General features: G+C 36.8%; 1 protein-coding gene across 1 annotated transcript in view; it reads left to right on the forward strand.

The window, feature by feature from the left end:
• The window catches only part of TRHDE (thyrotropin releasing hormone degrading enzyme), a 283,101-nt gene that overhangs the window by 163,893 nt on the left and 93,938 nt on the right, over positions 1 to 25,270 (forward strand). The window contains exons 6-7 of the mRNA XM_067469097.1: positions 6,657 to 6,794; positions 20,824 to 20,889. Coding sequence (XP_067325198.1) covers positions 6,657 to 6,794; positions 20,824 to 20,889 — 204 coding nt within the window. The remainder of the gene's footprint in view (positions 1 to 6,656; positions 6,795 to 20,823; positions 20,890 to 25,270) is intronic.

The raw sequence follows: 25,270 nt of genomic DNA on the forward strand, positions 1-25,270 counted from the left end.
CACAGTATCTCAGCATGGTGAGAGGCATTGGTTCATTTTTTTCTCTTTCTCTCAAAAGTACTATTTTTATCTCTCTATTTTTGTCAAATGCCCCAAACATTCAAAAAGAAAGTTTTCATTACTACTTCATGAAGTTTGACAACTTTTCCAAGTAATCATGCACCTAAATATATCTCTAGTTTGTTTTTCCATTTTAGCTATAGAAATAAAATTTAATACCAACAATTTGGCAATCACCTGTGGGCAGAACTTAGCAGTTGTGGATATGTTTTTTACCTGTAAAAAGTATTTCATTTTAAATTTAGGCACCATGGTTCTCATGCAAGACAAACTCCAGCATATAAATAAAATGATATTTTAACTCTCCGTTTTGCCATTCATGGGCACCTGCCCCACAGCAGGCCAAAGTACTGTATTTCTTCAATAAGATACACAGTAATTTCAGTGCCATCAACAGAGGGGAAAAAAACTTTATTCAAATATATTTTAAAACCCATGATCCAAAGACACATCCTGTTTTGAGAGATATTTGGGGGGGGGGGGGGGGAGAGTGTGTTTTAGAATCAAAGTTTGTTGAAAAAAATCAGCAATGTTTTTCTTGATATTAACCTTTGTTTTGACAGATTCTTCACCAATTTTCCTAAACATAAAATATAAAAATTTGACATTATTACCATGTACTCCCTTCAAAACAAATGAATGAATTTGTACATGTTCTGAGTATGGATATCTATCAGAGATGTAACTTTGACAAAATAGCCTGAAAAGCAAATTGGGATGAAACCCCCCTCATTCACACAGAACTCTTTTATTGAACATACAACAATCAAGATATAGCCCATGGCTGCATTGAGGAATAACTGCGAATATTCTGGTAGAGCTTGACAAATGGCAAAAGTACATATATAAGAGCAAACTTGTAAGGGCGTGCAGTTTGTAGTTTAAAGCAGTTTGAAACTGTCAGGATTGCTAAGGGGAGGGAGAGATGAGGAAGGTTCAAAGGTTAAGTACTTTCACTAAGCCATACAACACACATATTAGAGAAAGAGGGGACATTTTTGGGGAGCTACAGTATGCAGGGATAGTACCCCCCCCCCCCCAAGATTGAAAGCTTACCTTTTCTTAGCCCTATAGTGCTTATGATAAGCTAGAGGACCCTCTTGGTTGGATACATTCAAGAAAAGGAAGATAAACCAACCAGGGTCCTCTTAACCTAGTCCAGGACTTTTAGAAAAGAATTACAAGTGGTCAAAATCCTGGCTCAGAGGGGCACCTCCTTAGAAAATATGTTACAGAAGTGGTAAGCCTTGCCTCAAAGGTAACATTTCCTAATAGTGTTGTTTAATGTCTACAGGGCACTGCTAGCCAACCACAAGGCTGCTTGTCTAGTGGTTTAATCAGCATTACAATAGTGTAATCGGGAATTCTAAACAACTTGATGCTAGTAGGCAATGGAGTTCCGCAGTTGTCCTGGCTATAGGATTTGACTAAACACATACTTTTTCTAAGTTAAGCATTTGCTTTCAAAAGTGCTTCCATTTTCGAGCCTACACATGTACGTCTTGTCAGGGATGCTATACAGATAAGCCCGTATCGGAACAGCATAAAGCACCTCTTTTTATTCCCAATATATAAACACTTTTATTTTAGCCAGGGTATAATAGAGCATTTTATTAGAAACTAGCTGTACCCGCCATGCGTTGCTGTGGTCAACCTTCCCTCCCTCTTTCTCTCATTCCTTTCCTCTTTTTCTTTCCCTTCCTATTTATCATCTTTCTTCCATCTCTACCTGTTTATTTCCTCCCTTTCTTTGCTCTTTGGTTCCTTCCTTCCTTCCTTCCTTCCTTCCTTCCTTCCTTCCTTCCTTCCTTCCTTCCTTCCCTGTCTTTTTCCTTTCTTTTTTTGTTTCCTACTCTCCTTCCTTGCTTCTCTATCTTTCTTTCTTTCCTTCCCTCCTTCCCTCCTTCCCCCTTTCCCTCCTTCATTCCTTCCCTCTTTCCCTCCTTCTCTCGTTATTTCTTGACTGTCCCTTCCAACTCTATTCTATAAGTCTATTTAATTTGTGTTATATAGTAATATATAATAGTAACATATTATATAGTAATCTATATAACAATATATAAAATATTGTATTTATAACTCCCAAGAGGGAAAGGAAAAAAAAAGGAAAGGAAAAGAAAGAGAAGGAAAGGGAGGGGTTAGATCTGGAGGTGTTCTCTCTCTCTCTCTCTCTCTCTCTCTCTCTCTCTCTCTCTCCTCCCTCCCTCCCTCCCTCCCTCCCTCCCTCCCTCCCTCTCTGAATCCTTTGGGGAGAAAGAGGCAGGAGTTAGCAAGAGGGATATACCAGCCACTTTTCCCTTTTCCCTCCCTCTCTCAAGCCACCTCTCTCGTGCAAGAGGGAGGGGTGGGGGAGGGTGTTCTTTTAACACATGCTCTGATGGTCATTTAGGCTTGTGGGGGGGGGGGTTAAGTTCTTTCTGGTTAATTTTTTTTGTTTTTTGAGTGAAGGACATAGATTGCTTTAGTTGTTGTCTTGTGTTCAAATTTGTTGTCAATTCGTCCAGTGGTTTCTGAGTTGTTAATCCCACAAACAAACATTACATTTTTATTTATATAGATGTAATTTAAAAATGGAAATATTATCCACACAAGTTTTTAATAACTGAATTGTATGAATAGTTCTCTCTTAAAAATGACACTCTTTTAACTTTCAGCCCTTTGATCTCTGATGTGTGGTTATCATCAGTAATGACTTACATTGTGCTCTTCTTGTTCTGCTGCTGGATGCAATCCAGGTTCTGCCCTAATATTACATTCTTTTGGCCTGCATTTTCCTATTTAAATTGGAAACTATTTTCCTGTGTCTGGTTCAAGAATTTTATTATTGTCATGCTAACTATTTTAAGTCTTTATTTATGTCCCAATAAATAAAACCATTACTTTAAGGTAAATACTGGTATTCTCATCTCTTTTGGGAATCTACATTGTTGTAAACTTACAATCATTTTCACTCTTATTTTCAGGAGGGGAGCAGAGTTGTAGCTATATTGAGTTCTTGCCATTTTTATAGAATAAATAGACCTAGGCTGTGTCTACATCAGGCAGGTTACTCTAGTTATTTCTGCACCTTAGACTAACTGAAGTTGATAGCATAAGCTTTCGTAGACTAGGGACTTCATCAGATGGGCTGGGAGAAGGCAGGGGAAGGTGTGGGTCAGTGGAGGGGAACCATCTTCCTCTGTTATCTCCTGCCCAGGTTCATCTGCTGCTATCCCATGTCCTTTCCCATGTCAGGTATGTCTTTCCCTCACATTTCTCCATTTTGTGCCATTAGATGTCAGTAACACCCAACTCCTCCAAAAGCACTATGGACTCTGTTTCTTCACAGTGCTGAAACGGAGCCTCACAGAGTCCTGCTGGAAGTTGTTCTGCATTATGTCCCGGGATCCTTGAGACTCTGTTTGGGCAGCACGGAGAAATGGGGAGTAGACTGCATCTGATAAGGTCCCTAGTTTATTTCCCCAGATGTGTTGCCATGATAGCACATATCTACTAATGAAACACAGAATTTAAACCTAAAGTCTATATAGTTTAAATATTTTCAAAAGGGAATAAAATACCTTGATTTCATCTCACAACAATCTTAGAATATTTCACAATTCATATCACTCATAAAATAATTTTATCTTCTCTAGACATGTCCTCGTCTGTTAAATGCTAAAATTCATGCAAACACCATGACAATCCACTCAGGCCCTTTCTACACTTAATATAAAATCCAGATTATTTGCTTTGAACTGGATTATATTGCAGTGTAGACTCATATAATCCAGTTTAAAGCAAGTAAACTGGGATCATATCCTGGGATATAGGGCAGTGTAGAAGGGGCCTCAGCCTTTCTTGCTCTTGTTTCTTCTCCCAAAAAGTGTTTTTTGTAGCATTATACTTGATGCATAGATTCCAACAGTTTGCACTTGCTTGTCTTAACCGTTAGGACATGGTTGAGATCTTTAGCCTAACAGAGTATTTTCATGTATGTGGGCAACATCCAGTTGTAGTGTTCCTCTGACAAGATAATCAAAACTGAGGAATTGCAAAGGGGGTGATATGCTTTTCATTGCAACCCACTACATTGACCCAAAAATATTCTGGAGAGCTGGCAAATCCCTCAGAGCTGCTTTCCTAGTTTTCTGATGAGGAAAGGCAAAAAGGAGGAGATATTAACTGTGAGAGAAGACTGATATGTAACCTTTCTGAGGAGAACAGGGTGTGAAAAAGTCCTCATTAGCTTTTCACAAATAATACAGTGAGACCTGGAAATGGTATGTGTTCTGAAGAGAAACTACAGTTGCTCAAGAATCTTTTGTTATTGTTTTGTGCTTTTTTTTCTTACTGTTAAAATTCAGTTACTTGGAAGGTTTGATAAGAAAATCAGGTGCATTAGCTAGATAAGTGAGCTACTTTCTCCCTCTTTCCTATATGAAACATAACTTTCAGAGCTTGCCATTGTGTCTTCCACAAACCTTAAAAGCAGTTCAGAATGTAAATCCTTTTGAAATACAACCAAAGAGGTATGCATCCCCTAGATTGCTTTACAATATTTCTAGTGTTTTCATAGGTGCAAACAATGAAAGGCTGGTGAGAAACTGTTAAGCCACGCACACTTTCCCTGCTTTACTTTTTAAAAGGATGACTTGACTCTGCAGGAGGATGTTCACATCCCATCCATGAAGAAAAGGGCTTCTTTTGAATCAAACTGCAATATGCTTCTTTTTGTTCTTAATATGCTAAATTTGATTAAACTTAATCCTAGGATAACTGATGACAACATACATGTTACTTTAACACATCATTATTTAGTGTTATGAATGTTTAAAGACTGTGAGATTTTACCAATCCCAAAACAATAACAACCACAACCACAACAATTCCCTATTTATTACCTGCCTCTCCTTTTGGCTGGCCTTCCCCAGTTATTTCACATAGATGTTGAAAAACATGTGAGATAATATCGACACAAACAAATTAATGGCTAGGAGGGTGGACATTGTTCTCCCACCAGTGAAATCATAAGACAACACAAGATTGTGGGTTAACTTGAACTTGAACTTATACTTGAATTTGCTATGTAATAAAATGAGGCAGTGACCCTCAGAGACTAACTCATCCTCAAAAACAATGAGCAAGACACCATGTTCCCTGGATGCAACCCAAATGTTGTTCCCAAGGGGACCCATCAGATAAATGGGTGGAGAATTCAGCACCAACCTCCCTTCTCCTGTACCTGTCACTCTTTTATGCACATGAAGCCTATTTAGGACCCCTTTACCCAATTTGCCATGGATTAAACAATGTAGGGTAGGCAATCCCCCTCCCCCAGAACTTAGAGGGGGAAATTCCTACCTGACCTCATTGGCGACCCATGTAAAGTACTCTGTTGAGGAGGTGGGGGGGGGGGCGGTCAATGTCATCAACGGAATGAGCTGGGCGGGGAGCATGCTTCTGCTGATCCTACCCACAACAAGTTCCAGCTAGGACTATTTTCTTGTCTCTCCCATCTCTGGAAGGAGCAAAGTGTTTCCCTATCCTCATGCTGAGGGCAGGAAAGGAATTCATCCCCAACATCCGTTTCTGAGAGTATCATCTACCAAGAACTGTAAACACAGAAGCACAGTGCTTGTAAATCCCAAATACAACAGGTCTATGTCATTGAAAAAAAATCTGTAATATTAATAAAGGTTTCAACTACATTATTTATTTAGCATAATTTACTAATAACTTGACTAATACACAAACCATGGATATACAACTTGAAAATTTGAGGTGATGAATTCCTATCTTGCTAAATGGTGGTGTGATGATGACAAAATAAGGGAACCAATTAGGAAAATTTGAGCTTGGGAAGACATCAATTTCCTGGCATTCTTGTATTATGGAATAGACCAGGGGTCCTCAAACTAAGGCCCGGGGGCCAGATAAGGCCCTCCAAGGTCATCTACCTGGCCTTCGCTCAGGGTCAACCTAAGTCTGAAACTACTTGAAAGCACACAACAACAACAACAACAATCCTATCTCATCAGCTAAAAGCCATTGAAATACTAATGATTTTATATTTATTTAAATTCTTCTTCATTTTAATTATTGTATTGTTTTTAAGTGGTTTTGCACTACAAATAAGAAATGTGCAGTGTGCATAGGAATTCATTAATTTTTTTTCAAATTATAATCTGGCCCTCCAATAGTTTGAGGGACTGTGACCTGGCTTTCTGTTTAAAAAGTTTGAGGACCCCTGGAATAGACAATACCTACAACTGACTCTTGGAAACAATGCTGTATCTCTGTGCAAGATTTTGCTGTGGCTGTAGTCACCTGTATTTACAACCCTATGTATATGTAATCTAATGATGGTTATCTTCTTTCATTTCTTAAGTTCCAGTGGCATTCCTCCAAAGATCTGTTGGAACTCTGATCAAAATGTGAAGGCTCAGCAGGGATAGGTTCTTCACCATTGTCTTTCTGAATATGATTCTGGCCCATCGGCTCACAGGATATCATTGTGCATCTGTATTTTGTAAAAGTAATGTGTGAAACTGCCATCTTTTCAGATTCACATTCATGTAATCGAAATTGTATCAGTGTGTTTTGCTGTGTTGCAGGAGAAGCAAAGGTTTCTGACAGATGTCTTGCACGAAGTAATGTTGCTTGATGGCCTGGCTAGTTCACACCCGGTATCTCAGGAAGTACAACAAGCCACAGACATTGACAGAGTGTTCGACTGGATTGCCTACAAAAAGGTGGGACTGGAAAAATGCACATATGCCTGTATGATTTTTCTGTTATTCATTTTCTTGTAGTGTCCACAATTTAGAAGTATTTTGTTCTAATGATACAATAATACTATGTTGTTTTGGTTCATCTACAGTAACAAAAAGGACTGTACACATAGCAAAGATAATTCTTGCTTCTCTTTTATGATTAGATCAAGAACAGGGGTCACTCAGTGTCAATCCAGCCTGTGTCATTTGAATAATCTTTTTATTATTTTTGCTTATGGTGTTTGCTCTTCAAAAGGATTACTTGATACAAAACCAGAAAAAGATTCAATTTATTTTTCTTTGTTAATAAGAATCAATCAATAAAATGTCACTGTTAATAATAATTAGTCCTCCTAAAGCACTTTTAATATATTTATTTCTTTACAATTGAAACTATATATATTAACACTATTTTTCAAAACAGTGGGATACCATTTTGGGGACACTAGTTGATAAATGGATGATGATTCGTACCTCCGTTATCAGGTTCATTGGGCTTAAAATTATCATTTGCTGCCTTCCTATGCAAATTTTAGCATTTTTCCCCTTCTCTTTGAAACAACTCAAGGGCTATGAAAGGTATAGACAAAATAGTGTTCTAGATATGCGCCCTAATTAAAATCCTTTTTAGCATTGTTTTGCCATTCTCAATTTCAGTCTGATGATCCTATCTCAGGAGCCACAGTGGCGCAATAGGTTAAAACCTTGGGCTGGCTGAACTGCTGACCTGAAGACTGCCAGTTGGCAGTTTGAGTCTGTGAGACAAGGTGAGCTCCTGTCTGTCAGCCCCAGCTTCCCATGCAGGGACATGAGAAAAGCCTCCTACAGAATGGTAACACATCCAGGTGTCCCCTGGGCAACGTCTCTGTAGACGGCTGATTCTCTCACATCAGAAGCGACTTGCAGTATATTCTCAATTTGCTTCTGACAGGATAAAAAAAATCTCATATTAGGAAGCCTTTCTGTATGGTGTGCCTCACTTCTGTAAATTATCACAAATAGCTTTGTTCTACAGACACTTTAGTGTCTTCCTGACCCTTTTCTCTGACCATTGTTGCTCCTTATTTATCTTTCCATTTAGCCTTTATCCATCAGCATTAACTGACTCTGCCCTTTCTCTGAAACTGTGAATGACTGTTTTCCCTGTCCACTTGCCTTACAGACATTGCGGTACTGCTCAGTATTTGTTTTTTGTTTTTTGTTTTTTTACTTAATCCGTCCCTCCAGACATTAGCATATCAGAAGCTACCTTGATATCATGGCACTGAGGAGAGCAAAGTCTGAGTCTGGGAGAGCAGAACCACACTTAGCCCTCCTCAGTGCCACTTTGCCTTCCTTAGAGTCAAAAAATATGCTTTTTAAAAAAATCTTTGCTGCCTCCATAGTGTCATTTTTACAACCAGTAAAAGGAGTAATTTATCTGTCCAGGACATTTCCAGTTAACCATTTAAATTGGCTGAATTATCCCTTTTGTATACTACATTGGTTAACATTTTAAAAACCATTTCTGAAAACCATACATAGAATTCTGGTTATTTCTGGTTTTCCTTTTTTGGGGTTGGGGCCGGGGGCTCAATGCAGCCCCATAGGACCCTGGGGACAGAAAACCGATCTGTGAATCCACCACACCTTCCCATTCCTTCTACTGCAGACTTTCTGGTATTCAAATTGAGCTTCTTGATGAATAATATGCAGCAGAAATTTTGAGACCTTTTCATTGCGATACTGGCATTCTTTATATCCTTAAAACCACCCTAGATTTCTTTTGCTGTTTTTACTTCTTGTCTTTAACTTTTCTCTAATTGCATTTATTTTCACAGGGGAAAACCTCTATAATTTTTTCTTCCAGTTCTAAAATACAGTGTCTATCAGGAATCTCACTGTTAAAAGTCCCATTTAAGATTCTGAATAAAACAGTCCATTATAGGTATTTTGGGGTATTCTCTTGATTCTCCTTTCCTTCGTGCTCTTTGGAAAGAAACATTAATATTCCGGCTGCTCAAATGTCTGTGGGACTAAATGTACTTGTCATTTCTGCTTTGTGCTCTCCATGACTACACTTGTGCAGAAGCTTCATGATGCAAAGCTCTCAGGGAGCATCACTTAGGTTCAGCAACAGAGTGAAACAGATACCCTGGAACTAGGAAATAATACTGCTATTTATTTTTTTCCAGTGAATCCTTTAGAAATAGGAAACCATACTAGCATTGCAGAAATTAACAACTGTTGTTTTTATACTTATGGTAAAAAAAGTGTCATTTAAAAAGTTATAATAAATGCTGGACAATAAGTTGTCTTTCCTATATTGCAATGAAGAATTCCCACATGACCCATTTGGAAGGACGTGGCATTCTCTCTTTGGAACCATAGGATTTCTAGTCTGCCAGTGCATTAGTAGAGAAAAAAATCTGTTTCATATTTTCTAAAAGGGGCGTTTTATCTTCAGAGCTATGCAGTTAGTAGTATGTATCCCTCAGCAGTATGTTTTCAGAGGACTTATTGATAAATGCATGGGTTTATTTGTTCCTGCTATATTTTCCAAATGTACTTATTAAAGCTGCAAAATGTGACAAATTCTCCAAGATCCATTGACAATGGTGTCAATTATCCTATTTCATGACATGTCATGTGGTGTCATTGCTCTTTCTTGTGCTAGGAGCCCAGCCCATGGTGTACTTACATTTTGCAAGTACACCATGTCTTCTCATATGCATTTTTCACTGTTGCTTCTGAATAGTGACATCTATTTGTATCCTTCAGCTGCACAATATTGATTTATTATTTCCTTTTACTTCCCTTCTCTGTGCTATATAATACACTGTTTCAGAGAATCCCATAGTCCTTCAAGGCAGCTTTGCAGTAGCAGTGCTTCTATTAGTATAATAACACCACTATGTTAAAAACTATTTCAAAAACCTCTTCAATGAAGGGTTAACTTCAGTTTCAGTATTGTTGAAGCCCACAGTACAGATTTTCAAGGCAAAATTACATTTTTCAGTGGAGAGGTATACTCTACCCTCTCTAAAAGGTTATAGCATGCTTTGAGCAATGCCCAGCTGTGGAATATAGACCATGCCCACATGGAGGATCCATTTACACATGTTGCTATTGACTTGACATTGGCCCTGTCAATCCTCCCTAGATATATAATGCCTTCTACATGATTCACTTCAGCATCTTTGTCCAAGCTGAGATCAGGTGGCACCGTTGCCTTGATATAAACCAAATAATCACAAATAGTGTGACTCAGAACCAAGCCAGGCATGAAAACCAAGTTATTTTCATCTAGATTTAGGACCAGCTCTAGGCAGATTCTTGTTCATTAAAGCAGCTTTCCACAGATTAAGAAGTTCTTGTAGCAGTGGGTTTTAAGTGTAATGTGATTAAAACAATCATAATTAGAAAGTGACGATATGGGTTCTGCTGTAGTCTGCAATTAATGCCTGTGCTTTTGAGGTTTAAATGGTAAGCTTCTAAGGGTGATTGGTTAATCTGTGGCCAGACACACCTTGCCAATAGTGCTGCAACACTAGGTTGGCGTTCACATGATCCAGCTAAGTCAAAACTGTTTTGGTCACACTGGATTGTCACTTCACCTTCCGTGGTCCTGCTGCCACACCCATCAAACGACAGAGCTATGAATGAGCTTCAGGCCATTGCAGGCACCTTGTTCCAACATCAGAGATGCCTATGTAACCAAGAAGAATCTGGGAGTGGTGATAGTGTCAAGACAGGAATGATCCACTCTCTTTTCACTGTTATGATGAGCACAAGGAAAAGGTTCTGGTGGCTGTGTCCCATGTGTACTGTGGACCTATCTGGATTGGACCCCCCATCCAGTTTCCTCACTACCCCAAACCCATGGGATTGTCTGGAGGTTGAAGCATACTTTGGACCATCTCCGACTTCTTGAAGTACTGGCAAAGCCAATTTTATACTGGATAGCTTCTGATGCTCATTAGAAGTTGTGAGGATATCCAGGAATCAATTCAGGTTTCCATCATCCTATGACTGTTCATGTTATTTCTTTGTAATACCAAAGAATATGCTATTATGCTATTCTTCTTTGTCTCTGTAAAACACCCTCTTATTGTTCAAAATATATTTTTCTCTCTTGGTGTGCATGGTCAAAACGTAAATCCATCCTAATTGGTATTCTTGTTACATGTTATTTTATTTGAAGGGGTATTTTAGTGAATTGAGCTAGGTTAATGTCTAAGATAAGTTAATGAAGAATTGGAAGTCATGCTAAGTGTTTAAGTATTACTCTTATTCAGCATTGCACTTGAACTTCAGTGATGGCCCATCTGTGTAAATAATTTCATCAACCTTCTGTGTTTGCCCATCCTTGAAGATATTCTCATAAGGCTGTTTAATGAAAAATATATATTGTGCTTTTGTCCTTGTCAGTGGTGTCAGATCGCATAAAAGAGGTCCTACTGGAGGGGCTTAAATGAAACTGCTGAAATAAATGAAGTCCTGGCAACATTTTGTCTATAGAACTTAGCAGGTTAAAATCCAGTGTGGGTGGGAGACATATTTTCAAGTGTATTGGAAGGGCAAGTTTGTTTATATTTATTTCTTGATAAATCAGATTCACTTTGACACACTTTTATAAAACTGTAGAAAACAATTGACCTCTAATATCCTAACAAACATACTGTCTACACTAGCATTCCAGTTGCAACAGGGCAGAATACTATCTCCTTCTGAGGGTATGCTCATACTAGAAAGATTCAAGAATTGTTTTTCTTTCTTTTGGGAAGTGGAGTTTAAAGAGATTGGCAGAAAAAGAAAGTGCAAACATACATACCTATTTGGGTGCGACATGCTCAATTTCACAGGTAGTGTGCCCTGCTTGAATATCGAGCTATAAAGTGCAGAAATGTACTCTTTCACATATTTTCCAAAAGTGCATCTGAGTTGCAGTAGCCTAGAAAACTATTGTGGGTTAAAAGGAATAAGTATTTCTCTGCTTTTCAAATTCCTTTCTAATTAATTCCAGTAGGAAAAAAGTGTGGGTAGGGATGTATGAAATAACCATATTATCTTCTTTTCACCATTGGCCTTGTATCTAGCCATCTTCCTATTAGTAACAGATGAGTTAATTTAAAAAGGTGACTCTAGCAACATTCAGGTGTAATTTTGTTTGTACTTTGTTTTCCAATTAAACTAATTATATCATCAATTGAAAATAGTATTTGAGATGCATATTTAGAATAAAAAGCTACAAATTGCAAAATTCCTAATTGATATTCTGCAATTCTCAGCTTTCTATTCAAAATATCTGAATTGGTTCCAGAAACTTTGAGGAATGTAGTTATTTATATAAAAAAATTCTACCCACCTATGAAGTCAGTGTTAGGCAGACTTGACATGAAGGGAGGCTGTGAAGCGGGGCTGTTGGGGAACAAAATGTAGTCAAATAGCAGAGGCTTGCTTCTGAGAGAATTTAGACAAAGTTGAACTGTCACCAACAGGGTTTGAAGTTGATACAAAGAAGATTTTGAGCTGATAGAGACAGAAGTTTAATTTGAGGGAGAAGGGAGAACTATGGTTTTGTAGACTGAAACTAATAGGATATTAGAGGTTAATATATTATTCCATACTTATGCATCTGACTCTCTATCAAGACTGAACTGGAGTCAAATCATATGTATGCAAAAACTAAAGATCCCAGAGCACAACACAGTAACACATATTCATTTAAGGCATCACATTGAGACCCAGTACCTCAATCCAGCAAGGAAATAATTGTGGGAATTTTTAGGGTTTGAAGGTTTGGGGCCAACTAAGGTACAGGGATCTGTCATCTCACACTTGTTCCAAAGATCTAAAGAGTGGCATACAATAAATCTGTTTAAAACAATAAATAATTACAAAAGTTTTAAAAGATTGAAAAATATTAAATAAAACAGCCTTGAATAATATAAGCATAAAATATGTGCACCTTTTAATAAAAAGAATTTGGCTACAAGTTTTCATAAAAATATGATTTCAACATCGTAAATTGACTTGTATACTTTCCCTTCTGCTCCACAAACGTACATATTGACATACATACATACATACATACATACTTTCTTCTTTTCAAATTCAAACCAATTGATATATATGATGTCATGAGCAATGACTTAATCTTTGTTGGTTTCAAGAAAATCAACACTGAGCGTATGTGATAATGTGACCAAAAATAAATAGGTTCCTAGTCCACAAAGAAAGAGCACTTAGTCTTCCATATAAATTGGCATTTGGAGAACAGGGCCCTCACAAAAATGAGAAAATGTGATATATATATACAGTTTCTTTTAACCCAAGAGAACAGCATTTAAGCAATCTCTAACATGACTCCATGGTCAATTTCCATCACACCAGTCTTCCACTGGAAGTTTACAGTAGAGTGGCAACAGAAGACCTAAACATTCATACAGAGAACATTTTAGTCAGAACGATAAATAATCAAATCCACAAAACCTGCGAATGTGGATAATTGAATGCTTTTCAACATTTTTTTTAAATTCAAAATTTCCTGCTGTGTGCACATGTAAAATGAAACAACTAGAAGACCACTTTAAGCTTCTTCCAGAGTGCATCCAATGATAACTTTTTCATTTTCTTATGATTTCTGTTTTTGGAGGCGAAACTTACAAATGTGTGCTTTTTTAACATGCTGAAGAGAACTAGTGAGGTAGGCTCATCTGTTTTCTCCCTTCCTCTTTGTTTTACTGTTCATGTGTAATCACAATTGGGATTCTGGAGGCAGTGGGTTTTAAGTGTAATCTGCTCCATCAAAGGGGTGACAACAAAATGGCTAAAACAGCCAATTAGGAAGCAACTATATGGGTTCTGCTGTAGTCTACAATTAATTCCTGTGCTTTTGAGGTTTAAATGGGTGATTTGGCTAAGACCGTTTAGTGAGTTTGTGCCCTTAATAATTGTACTTTGCCAAGAGAATACATCTTTTATGACCATGATAAATAGGTATAGAATATAGACTTGTTTCCTCCAGATACACTGTCAGATTGTATTCATAAAGCTTCCCCTTCTGATCATTTTCTCAAAGATTTATTCTATCTTTAGCATGTCAGCATTCATCCCAGAGAAGAATTGTTCAGTACTGTAAACTGTACCAGGAGGCTGAGCTGCATTTTTTCATTCTCTGTCAGATAAATTTCTCTGCATTTTCTCAGATAAATCATAGAACAGTCTCTTAACCATTCCAGCGAAAGCAGTCTTTTCCTCAAGTGAAATATTGGTTGAGTTCTTGGTGACATCATCTATTTCAGGAGCAGCATGCAAACATTTCCTTTAATGAGGGGCATGATCTACAGTTAGACTCCTCTGAGATGATAGAAACCACCTTGGTGGCCATGGAAACTTTAGGCACATCTAAGGTACCACAAACTGTGCAATTGCCCTTGCGAATGCTATTTTGGAGATTGTGTTGATAACTGTTCAAGCTTACAACATTTTAAAAAGAGGATGCTCTAAAATCTTTTCTTCATCCCTTTTGCTTCTAGTTTCCACCACCCTAGTTTAATACCTTCAATATAAGCATGTGGAGAATTGATATTATGATTATACGCTTATGGAAGAGAACAGAACTTCTTACAGACTTCCTTAAAATTCTTTGGTACTTTTAGAATGGCTGATGTAGACATGGGTAAGAAAGAATCCAGTGATTATACCAAGAAAAGGAACAAACTCCACAGTTCCCATCATAGCATATTAAAGACCTATGATGCAAACATAAATAATTGCTTGAATTAGAAAACTAGTTGGAAATTCCTTGATTAAAAATATAAAATACGAGCAATGAGACCTGCAGGGGGAAACTTGATTCTTCATTGACCTGGTGGATCTGTTTCATTTTGGTTCTCCTGAATGCTGGTTGTGAAAATACACAGAAGAAAGGCTAATTCATGATGGCACATCTACATGGGCTACTTACCCCAAGGTTGATCTGAGTGGACTACTCCAGATCAGCCTAAAGAAGTCTACATGGGTTAGTTTTTGATATGCTGTGGCAGCTGCAGGGTGTTCACACAGACAGGTACTGTGCCACCCTGGTTGCTCAAAGAAATGAACATCACACAGCAGCACTGAATATGATTTGCATTGCTGAATGGCCACCCTTACTATCACAGTCCTATCTACATTGTAGCAGCAATTATGGGGAGCAAAATTGTTTGTGGTCATCTTTCATTGCTAGTGTCAATGCTTGCTACAGTACCAGCTTGATTTAGGGAGGAGAGAGGAGAAAGAAGGGATTTCCACGTGGGCTCAGCGAAAGTGTGATGGCCATGTAAATAGCTGTGGTCAGTTCCAAATCTGAACTGGCCCAACTGTTTACACATACCCGTGAATCTCTGGAGTTTCTGTGAAATATGGGCCATACCTCAACTTCAGGTACAGTAGAGTCTTGTTTATCCAACATAAATGGGCCAGAAGAACCTTGGATAAGTGAAAATGTTGGATAATAAGGAGGGATTAAGGAAAAGCATATTAAACATCAAATTATGTTATGACTTTACAAATTAAACATAAAAACATCATGTTTTACAACAAATCGACAGAAAAGCAGTTCAATACATGGTAACGTTATGTAGTAATTACTGTAGTTACGAATTTAGCACCAAAACATCGCAATGTATTGAAACAGCTGTGGATCCAGGTAGGAGGCAGACTTCAGTGGATAATACAGAATGTTGGATGAGTGAAGGTTGGATAAGTGAGACTACTGTGATTTGTAGGGCCTGGTGTGTAGGGCAAATCAGTTCTTCGTGTCATGTGGATACCACTGAGTCCATTCCTTGCCTCAGGAGTGCAAATCATAACTTTATTTGTGAAAAATGGATGGAAAAGAATGTAAAATAGAAAAAAAATAAGGAAGTTTTTTCACATTACTTCAACCAAAACTCTGGAACAGCCTTCAAGTGCACATGGTCCCTGGTTCTGCACTGTTCAGTGTTACATTATTCCCTTTACTCCATGTGAGCCTCCGTATCTTAGGCAGGGTGCCACTATTTCTTCTTCCTGAGACTGGGATGAAGGAAATCCCTCCCACATGGAGGTTGTATACTTTAGTGGGGCTGGCTTTTTAAAATTTTAGAGATAATATCCAGTCGTTCGAGTGAACATTTCTCTTTTCCTTTGAGACTGAGCGAGGAGAGGAATTCTTGCTCTTGGAGTTTTTTTTTTATTAGCCTCAGAAATAGTATAAACACTTTGGCTATATCTCTATTTGTCTTTAGGCTTAATGCCTCTTTATTGAATAATCCAAAGTACAACAACACTTTGAAATGTGAAGTTTAAAAGGAGCAAGTACATTTAAGTGTAGTTAGATTATTACAAATATGTATGGACAGATGAGAATCTAAATTAATAAAATCTTATCATCAGTGTTCCACACACAGAACTCAATACAGTTTCTTTGAGCAGAAGAAGACAAACCACTATGAAAGGTAGAGACAGTAGTTATGATCAACATTAACAAAAATATATATGAGAATAGTCAGTTAAGGATACTTTTACAATTTATTTGTTACCTAATTTGCAGATGTGACTAATTTTAGGACTTACTTGCTGTTTCAGGAACAAAATATGCAGGGAGGTCACATCAAACAGTATACCATCTTTGCCTATCAGTCCTTGCTCTTATACTCATTATCATGGATAACTCCAGCAGGCACGTACAAAATTGATTAGTTTTCTGTTTGCTTAGAAGCAGTGTCTCAACTAGAGTCAAGAAAGAAAACATAATGATCTGGCAAATTATAAGCTTTATCTTTACAGGAAAATTTTGTTTGATGTTGAAGAATATTATTGACCACTATAATATTTTGCAGATGTTTATGTTTTGAGAAAATAAGTTTGACATTGCCGGTGGGGACTCAAAAAATACATTTTGTTCTATTTCCATTTCATTTTATTTTGTATTCATGTTATATTTTTCAAGTTAAAATAATGTTTGCGAAGTGACTTAGAAACTAAAACAATACAATAATACAGTGTCATTCCTTTACGCACAGGGCTGGTATCTGCAATTTCACTTACCTGCATCAGACAAAATATGCCCTCTTTGGTAATATTTTAGGTACTCCAGATTATTCTGTGGTGTACTTTTGTCAGAAAGTTACCATAGAATCACCCTGAATGAACTTAAAAATTCCTAGAGGCATTTTTTCAATAGGGTTCACTATTGTGCATTGTTTCCATTATAGGTTCAAGAACGTATATTGTATACATAAGTTCCACAACCTTAAGATCCTAACTGAAAAAGTACTGACCCTCATGCTTGCTAGTAAAATCTTAACTAGAGATATTTACTGTGTTTCAATGTTGCAATATTGAGAAGGTTCAACACAATCCAGGATGCATCCCAGTGCCATTCTGCTATATCTATTTTTCTTCTAGTTTAACTTCATTGCTACTGCCCTCTCCTCACAAAGCATTTGCCTAAATTTGAACTTAGAAGATTCATAGAAGGGTTAGGAAACACAGACATCCATATTGGGAAAATTGATATTTCTATAGCTCTAAGAGAATTTAAATACTAATTGAAGCTCAGTCAAATAAATAATGATTTGATCCCAGTCAAAACACATGAGGCCAAGTACATTTGCCATACTCAGCTAAAGCAGGCCCTTTGAATCAATTTTGAATTATGTTTCAACATTTATGTAACTCACAATGCTTCAATGGATCTCCTATATTTATAGCTAGTTGGATTTAGGTCAAATGTCTGTCAAATCTCACACATTGCATTTAGCTTTTCTTCCAGCTAACTACATTTGGAATTATAACTTCAAGATGCCTTCTGTTTACACACCAACAATGAAATCATGGAAGTCATATTGGTATCTGATTAATATTTGCATGTTTAGGATTAGATAGTTGTACAAACATATTTTCAAGAATTTATGACAATGCTTCAAAAATAATTTTCAGTTTTATGAAAGGGTTTTTATATCACTTTTGTGATTCAACTTTGATATAATTTGTTCTCTAAGTTTAGTTCATGCTGTGAATTTTCTAATGAGTTAAATTTCATATTTCATATCCAGCTGTGTCTGTCTAGTGTCAACAAAATAATGATTATTCTGTAAAACTGACTTGGATATTGCTTGCCGACTGCTATTCAAACAACAGAAATAATGTGCAATTTCTTGTGCGACTGCTTTGCAACCTGTTGTTCTCTTTTTGCTTAAACGGATTAGAGATCACAGGGCATTTTTGAGCCTTTGAAAAATGCATGATGATTAATAACTTTAGACATGCTTGGAGTAAAATGAAAGAAGAACCAAATACTTCTTCAGCTCTTTTAGAGATCCCTGCTTGAATGCTATCAAAAAACTTCCTGTTGAAAGAACTCCCTATTCTCTTGGAGGAGGAGAACAAACTGAAACAGGATCCATCATTACTGCTCAGGACTTTTCAGTCCCTATTCACTTGTGTTCATGGGAAGACCGTGCATGGTCTAAACCCATTGTTTAGTTAGTTTCAGCCAAAGTGGAACCACGAACTCTGGTGTAACAAGCAGGATATGAGAGGAATATGAAGCTAATATGAATATGAATGAAATAAGGTAGTGCTCAAATTCACACAGAATGTATTTGAGCATTCATAAACCATACGCCCTATAACAAATGTAGTGTCAGTTGTGTTTCCCCTGTTATTGGGGGAGTGAATCAGCTCCTAGCTTTACAGGAGCTATTTGAAGTGTTATACCAAATTTATGAATAGAGTTCAGCACTTTGGATAGATCCTTTTGTGTTCAGACCTAAAGGTAGGACCCATCTACACTACCTTATAATGCAGTTTAACTATAATCCAGTTCAGTGCAGTTAAATTGCATTCTGAAACTCCATTATATGGTAGTGTAGATGGACCTCAGTCAATTCAACACAGCACTGATATTTATTACACCAATCTTCATAGGGGAAGCTCATTATCCTTTCATTTTAGGTCAACTTATGGGTGTCAATGTATAACCAATAGGTTGTGATGATTTGTATTGTCCTTTATCAGTCGCCTTCAGGCTGAGAAAGGTGGTATACAAATATGGTAAATAAATAAAAAATTAAAACTTTTGGATTTTTTTAAACAAAACAACTCCTGTCCCTTTTCTTCTTTTGTAAAGCACAATGATGGAAAAATATACTGAATGCCTCCAGACTTCCTTTTAATTCACATCTTTCAACTGGCTTTGTCTCATTTCCCTCCCATCAATTTAACTGCTAGTTAAAGAGGCATCATTCAGAATGTCATTTTCTATAACAATGACCACTGTAATCCCATAACGGCTTTATGCATTATACCAGAACAAAAGACACTGATTCTCCAGTTTATGTAACTTCTGTGAAGTCCTTAGAAGAATATGCTGGCTTCCTGTGATTTCTCAGCTGGACTGCCTCATCTGCATCAGTATGCTGACCTTTGACACTGCTGACAGATGCTTAAATTAAGAAACTCTTAAACTGGAGATTGATATAAGAAAATTTGGAGCTTTCTATAATAATTTATGGTGTAAACTTTAGATAATGAAAAGCTAAAGCAAAATGAACACCAGGAAACATGAAATTCAGCATATTCCAAGGAAGCTAGCTGTTTATGGCACCTTATCTCTGACTTGTCTATATGTGGGATGATAATGGAAGTTTCCCTGGTGAAGATTCATCCTCCGATGAAACTGCTTCCAGGAGCAGAACTAGGAGGTGGGAGATCTCTCCTCTTTATTGCAGCTCACCATGAATGCTGAAAATCTCTGTTCTGAGCAGCTACGAAAATTCTGTCAGATTGACACTTTTTTTTGTCGTGTCAGGAGTGACTTGAGAAACTGCAAGTTGCTTCTGGTGTGAGAGAATTGTCTGTCTGCAAGGACGTTCTCCAGGGGACGCCTGGATGAATTGATTTTTTTTATCATCCTTGTGGGAGGCTTCTCTCATGTCCCCACATGGGGAGCTGGAGCTGATAGAGGGAGCTCATCCACTTCTCCCTGGATTCAAACCTGTGACCTGTCGGTTTTCAGTCCTGCCGTCACAGGGGTTTAACCCACTGCGCCACCGGGGGCTAGATTGACACTAACATTGGATTAAGATATTTACTAGATCATTTGTTAAATGACTTTGTTTCATATCATTTCATATGTTACATTTCACACTAGTTTTGTAGAGTTCGCCATTCTAAAACCCCTCCACATTAGACAATATGCTAAAAAAACCCCCTTCAGATCCAGAATATTAGTCATATTTTTATCCCCTGAAGTGATCATCTAATTTCTATTGATTTCAATCAGACTAAGGGTAGGATGGGTTTAACACAGAGGTTCTCAACCTGTGAGTCCCCAGATATTTGGACTTCCTAACAGTTGGTAAACGGGCTGGGATTTCAAGGCAGGTGAAGTGGACTAAGTATGCTAAATGCACCAGATCCCATCTGATGTTGGAGATACAGTGTCAGCCCTGGTTAGTTCTTGGATGGGAGAACACCAAGAAATAACAGGTGCTCTTCGCTATATTTCAGAGGAACTGGCAAAACTACCTCTGAATATTTGTTGCCTAAGAAAACCAATGAAATTAATGGGTCATAAGCTGACAAAGGAGAATCAGTAGCTTTCACTGCATTTATGGTGTATTCTGTTTCATAAGTTTCTATTTCATCAATTTCACAATATATATATTATTGAGATGAAGACCCAGGGGTTTTGTGAGCTGATGCAAACAAAGCATCTTTGAATGATATTATGTTTTATAACTTGTTACTATTTATTAGCAGTCCACTTCTATATAATCCCTTTATGTTCTTGCAGTTGTACCTTTCCTTGTTTTGCCTCTATACTGCATGCAAATAAGGGATGTGAATTTGTAGAGGGTGTAGGTGGATTTAATGTTCTTCAACTTTTAATGCAATCGTTAATGATAAACCAGTATGTTAAGCAATGTTGCAATAAATGCATGTCATATGGAATTAACAAACAAACATTTTCTTTTGTGAATTGTGTCTGCAGGGTGCAGCTTTAATTCGAATGCTGGCTAATTTTATGGGTCACTCAGTGTTTCAGATGGGCCTACAAGTATGTAGAAAACATTTCTTTTCTTTTCTTGTGTGCTTGTGATTGTATTTGTACTAGTGTAGTGTTTGTATTTGCACCTGGCATTTTCATTGCATATTTCTGCTAATTTTTGAAATCTGAGATATTTGTAGTATAGACCCATATTTAAGACCCATATTTGTATGATTTTAAAAAAACTGCTTGAATTGATATGTTTTAATGATGTGATTTTAATTTATATGTTGTTTTGTGCTGATCTGTGGAATAAATAAATAACTAGATGAGAAGTGAAAAAATATTATTGAGATGTAAAAAGTTGTGTCACTGTGGAAAATGAAGGTAGTGTAAATGCACAATTTTTAAAGTGTTAAAAGGTTGCTCCTTTGCATCCATTTATCATATGTTATGAATTTATATTTTATAGCATTTATAATTTGAAATTATTTTTTGTTTATATGGATGTTTTCATAATTATACAATGTGCCATTTCCAAAGAAATAGAATTTTTTTAAATTTATTTGAATAATGGCACTATTGTACTGTGTGGGCTGCCTAGTGGAATATCACTCTTATTATAGGTAGATTTAGACAACATTGTGCTAAAGCATAAATAGAAAAAACTATTGATCTGGTAAAAAGAAATTACTTTTACAGTTATAGTAGGAATTGAATGACAAGAGGCAAGAAGAGTTCTGCATATGTGCATTTATGAATATATACACATTTGTAGAACAGAAAGTAGCACATATAAAGATATGAAGATACAGATAGAGACATTTCAATATATGGAATCCTCTAAAAGATTCTTATATATACATAAAATGTGAATTGTGTTAGGCAGCTTTGAAATTTGTATACAACAGGTTAATGGTGGATCTAACTATTGCTTAACAGAAGTAGGATTTGAATGTAAATATCTATCATGGTAGAGCATGGAGACAACTAAAATGATCAAGGGTCTGGAAAACAAGCCCTATGAGGAGCAGCTTAAAGAGCTGGGCATGTTTAGCCTTCAGAAGAGAAGGCTGAGAGGAGACATGATGACCATGTATGAATATGTGAGGGAAAGCTTGTTTTCTGCTGCCCTGGAGACTAGGATGTGGAACAATGGCTTCAAACTACAGGAAAGGAGATTCCACCTGAACATGAGGAAGAACTTCTTAACTATGAGAGCTCTTCAGTAGTGGAACTCTCTGCTCCAGAGTGTGGTGGAGGCTCTTTCTTTGGAGGCTTTTAAACAGAGGCTGGATGACTATCCATTGGGGGTGCTTTGAATGCGATTTTCCTGCTTCTTGGTAGGGGGTTGGACTGGATAGTCCATGAGGTCTCTTACAACTCTATGATTCTATGATTGTATGATTAGGGTTAGGGTTAGGGTTAGGCCTAGCAAAGGAGAAAAATATGGTATAAACATATGATGGTGCTTTAATAGTAATATATCATGCTCTCTGTAAGGACTCATTTATATGGCTAGGGCCATCTGGTAAACCATGGGAGTCTTACCTTGATTACTAGGCTTGGGTAACTATGGAAAAATTTGGTTTAAAACTCGTTTCATTTTTAGGGGGTTTTTGCGTTTCGTTTTTTAAAAGAATTCCAATTTTTTTCTTTAAAAAAGTTCAAAATATACGAAATTTCGTAAAATTATGAAACAATTACGAAACAATTACGAATCGATTCGTTAATGGCGGACGCGATTGCGCAATATGCTAAAAAATCCCTCCAAATGGGACAGGGGGAACTTCTGAAGTTTCCCTCTCCCTCTGTTGTTGACTGTTGGTGTGATAATTTATTTTTTATCACTGATAAAACAAACAACAACCCTAAAACTTGCACCAGACATACGGAAATAATTACGAAACAATTTCGAAACAATTTCGAAACAATTTCGAAACAATTTCGAAACAATTACGAAACAATTACGAAATAAATTGAAAAAATTGTTTCGATTTTTAATTACTCCTGCGTGGCTCAATATCGGATCGTAAGCTAATTTAAATACGAATTAATAATGAATTATGAAATTAACGTACGAAACCGCCCAAGCCTATTGATTACAGTAGAATCATAACCAATAGAAGAAGGGAGGTCTGCTACGTGAACTACTGTATATTGGTGTCATCACCTGGAAATAGCCATGCCCCCTTCCCTCTCTCACCTGCAGTATGGTCATAGATAAGAAATTAGCAAACAGTATAGGACATCTACTCACAAGAACCACTGTAGCACTGAAGATATGCTTTCATTGTCTGTGTTGAACAGTGCAAGGATACTCCTTGCGAGTTTGTTTAAACTACATAACAGAAATGTGAGATGCTGTGACTATGAATATTTGGGAGTATACAGGGAAACATTATTGAATTTATTGAGAAGAGCACCTGCTTCATCCAAAGCCTTCCCAATTTGCTTCAAATGGTTAGAACTGGGAAGACTGTGTTCCTTTGTCTGTCCTACTCTTATGGCACTTTTCTTTTCTTTTCTCTTATCATTGGCTCCAGTGGGGTGGAATTGTTTTCACTTTTTTCTAAAGCTGGTGTAATTATGACGGGCAGATATAGGGAATGGGGAGGTGTCTCAGACAAATCAAGATTTCCACCTACAAATATGTATGTTGCATTGTTGTCTGAACAAAAATTCTGTCAGGTCCCAAAACTTTAAGTCATCTTCATTGAGTTGATAATAAAGAGAATGAAATTTGATTAATTAGAAACACTGTGACATATTATTTTGCTATGAACTTTTTGAAACAAGAAGACCTGAAAAATAAACTGTACAAGTATATGATAGAAATGTTGTATAACACACAGTGGGCTGAAGACTGTTAGGAATCTCTTAATTGATTTTAATTGATTTGCAGTAACAGTTTCTGGCTCCCAAATGTTTAACAACATTGATTCTTAGAACTAAATTAGATGGTTAGGATTCCTGGTCCATAGTAGCTTAGGTGGCATATTTGTACATGGCAGGCATTCTTGCTTTGGGATTCGGCAGGTGATTGCCTTTTTCCTTTAAACTACTTTTTTGTATTTTTCTGACGTGGGCTGGTTGAACTCAGTACTCCAGTGAACACAAAGTTGATCCACAAGGCTAAAGTGACATCTCCTGTGCACATAGTTTTGTATACAAACTACATGAATGAGGAGGATTCGAGTCGTTTTGTCGAGTCGTTTGGAGAATTGTTATCCATTTTTTAAAATGTACTTTCAGAATGATTGCATTTAGACGTAAAAAGATGAAATATGAAAGAAAATCCATCATTCTCCCCCCCCCCCAAACAAACAAAAAACAAATAAACGTGGGCCATTGGGAAAACTCATATTGTTTTCTTCCTTTATCAAAATCTGTTCCCATACTTAGACTTTTGATTAGCATAGTTTCTTCACTGCCATAGAGATGTTTTCAAAACTCATTTTGTATTTAACAGAAATTTTAATAACTGGCACATCTGGATGAAAAGTAAGAACATTTGAATTGAGTGTAATTTACTTTGCTCTGTGCCGAATATAAACTCTTTCAGCAATTATTCCAAGTAAATTAATGTTTCTAAAACAATTTAAAAGCAAACAAACCAAAGCAGAAAACAATGGAACTGCCTTTATTCCATTGAAATCTGTTTAAGTAAATCATGTAACAGGCAGCTGTGATTGATGAATTATGTATGATGCAGTCTGTTACTTAGAGGTGTCCTTTAAAGTAAATTGATGTTCACCTGAAATACAATTATGCTAAGATGGAAAGAGCAATCAATCTTATCTGTTCTTAGTAAGCTTTTCAATCTGAAATTTAAATAAACTACATCTGAGATCAGGTCATATTTTAACATAGTAATTCTGTCTTCAGTTCAATAGACTGAAAGGTAAAATATAAAATAAAAGTTAAGTAAACATATCATGTATACCATATAAAGATGTGTTTAATATGACAATGACAGAAATGATGTCAGGGAACCATTTCCTTCCTGAGAATTTAGTGGGATTTTTGATCTGTAGTACTCAGAAGCAAAATTATGTATGAATTGCCTTAAAACTTACTGTTTTTTTCTAGGTTTGATTATATATGTATGTACAGGACTTATTACCTAGCAATGCTTATAAAAATATCTCTGTAGAGCAAGTTACAAGGTGAAATTAGAGAAATATGCAGCTTAGGGACAATCAAGTTTAGCTCTAATTGGAAATTTTAATGGAAATCTGCAGAATTCCTGTAGGTTTAAATTTAAAGTAGAATTAGACACCCAATGAAATATAATAGCAGGATTATTGAACTGGAGAGACCTAGGTTTAAATCCCCATTTAGGTGCAAAGATTACCAGACAGAAATAGGGCAAAATCTCCCATAATTTTGAATTTTTTAGACATGGGATGGAATATAGTTATAACAAATAGATACTCCTCCCTCCTCT

Source organism: Anolis sagrei, chromosome 5 (assembly GCF_037176765.1).
Source record: "Anolis sagrei isolate rAnoSag1 chromosome 5, rAnoSag1.mat, whole genome shotgun sequence".
Classification (NCBI taxonomy): Eukaryota; Metazoa; Chordata; class Lepidosauria; order Squamata; family Dactyloidae; genus Anolis; species Anolis sagrei.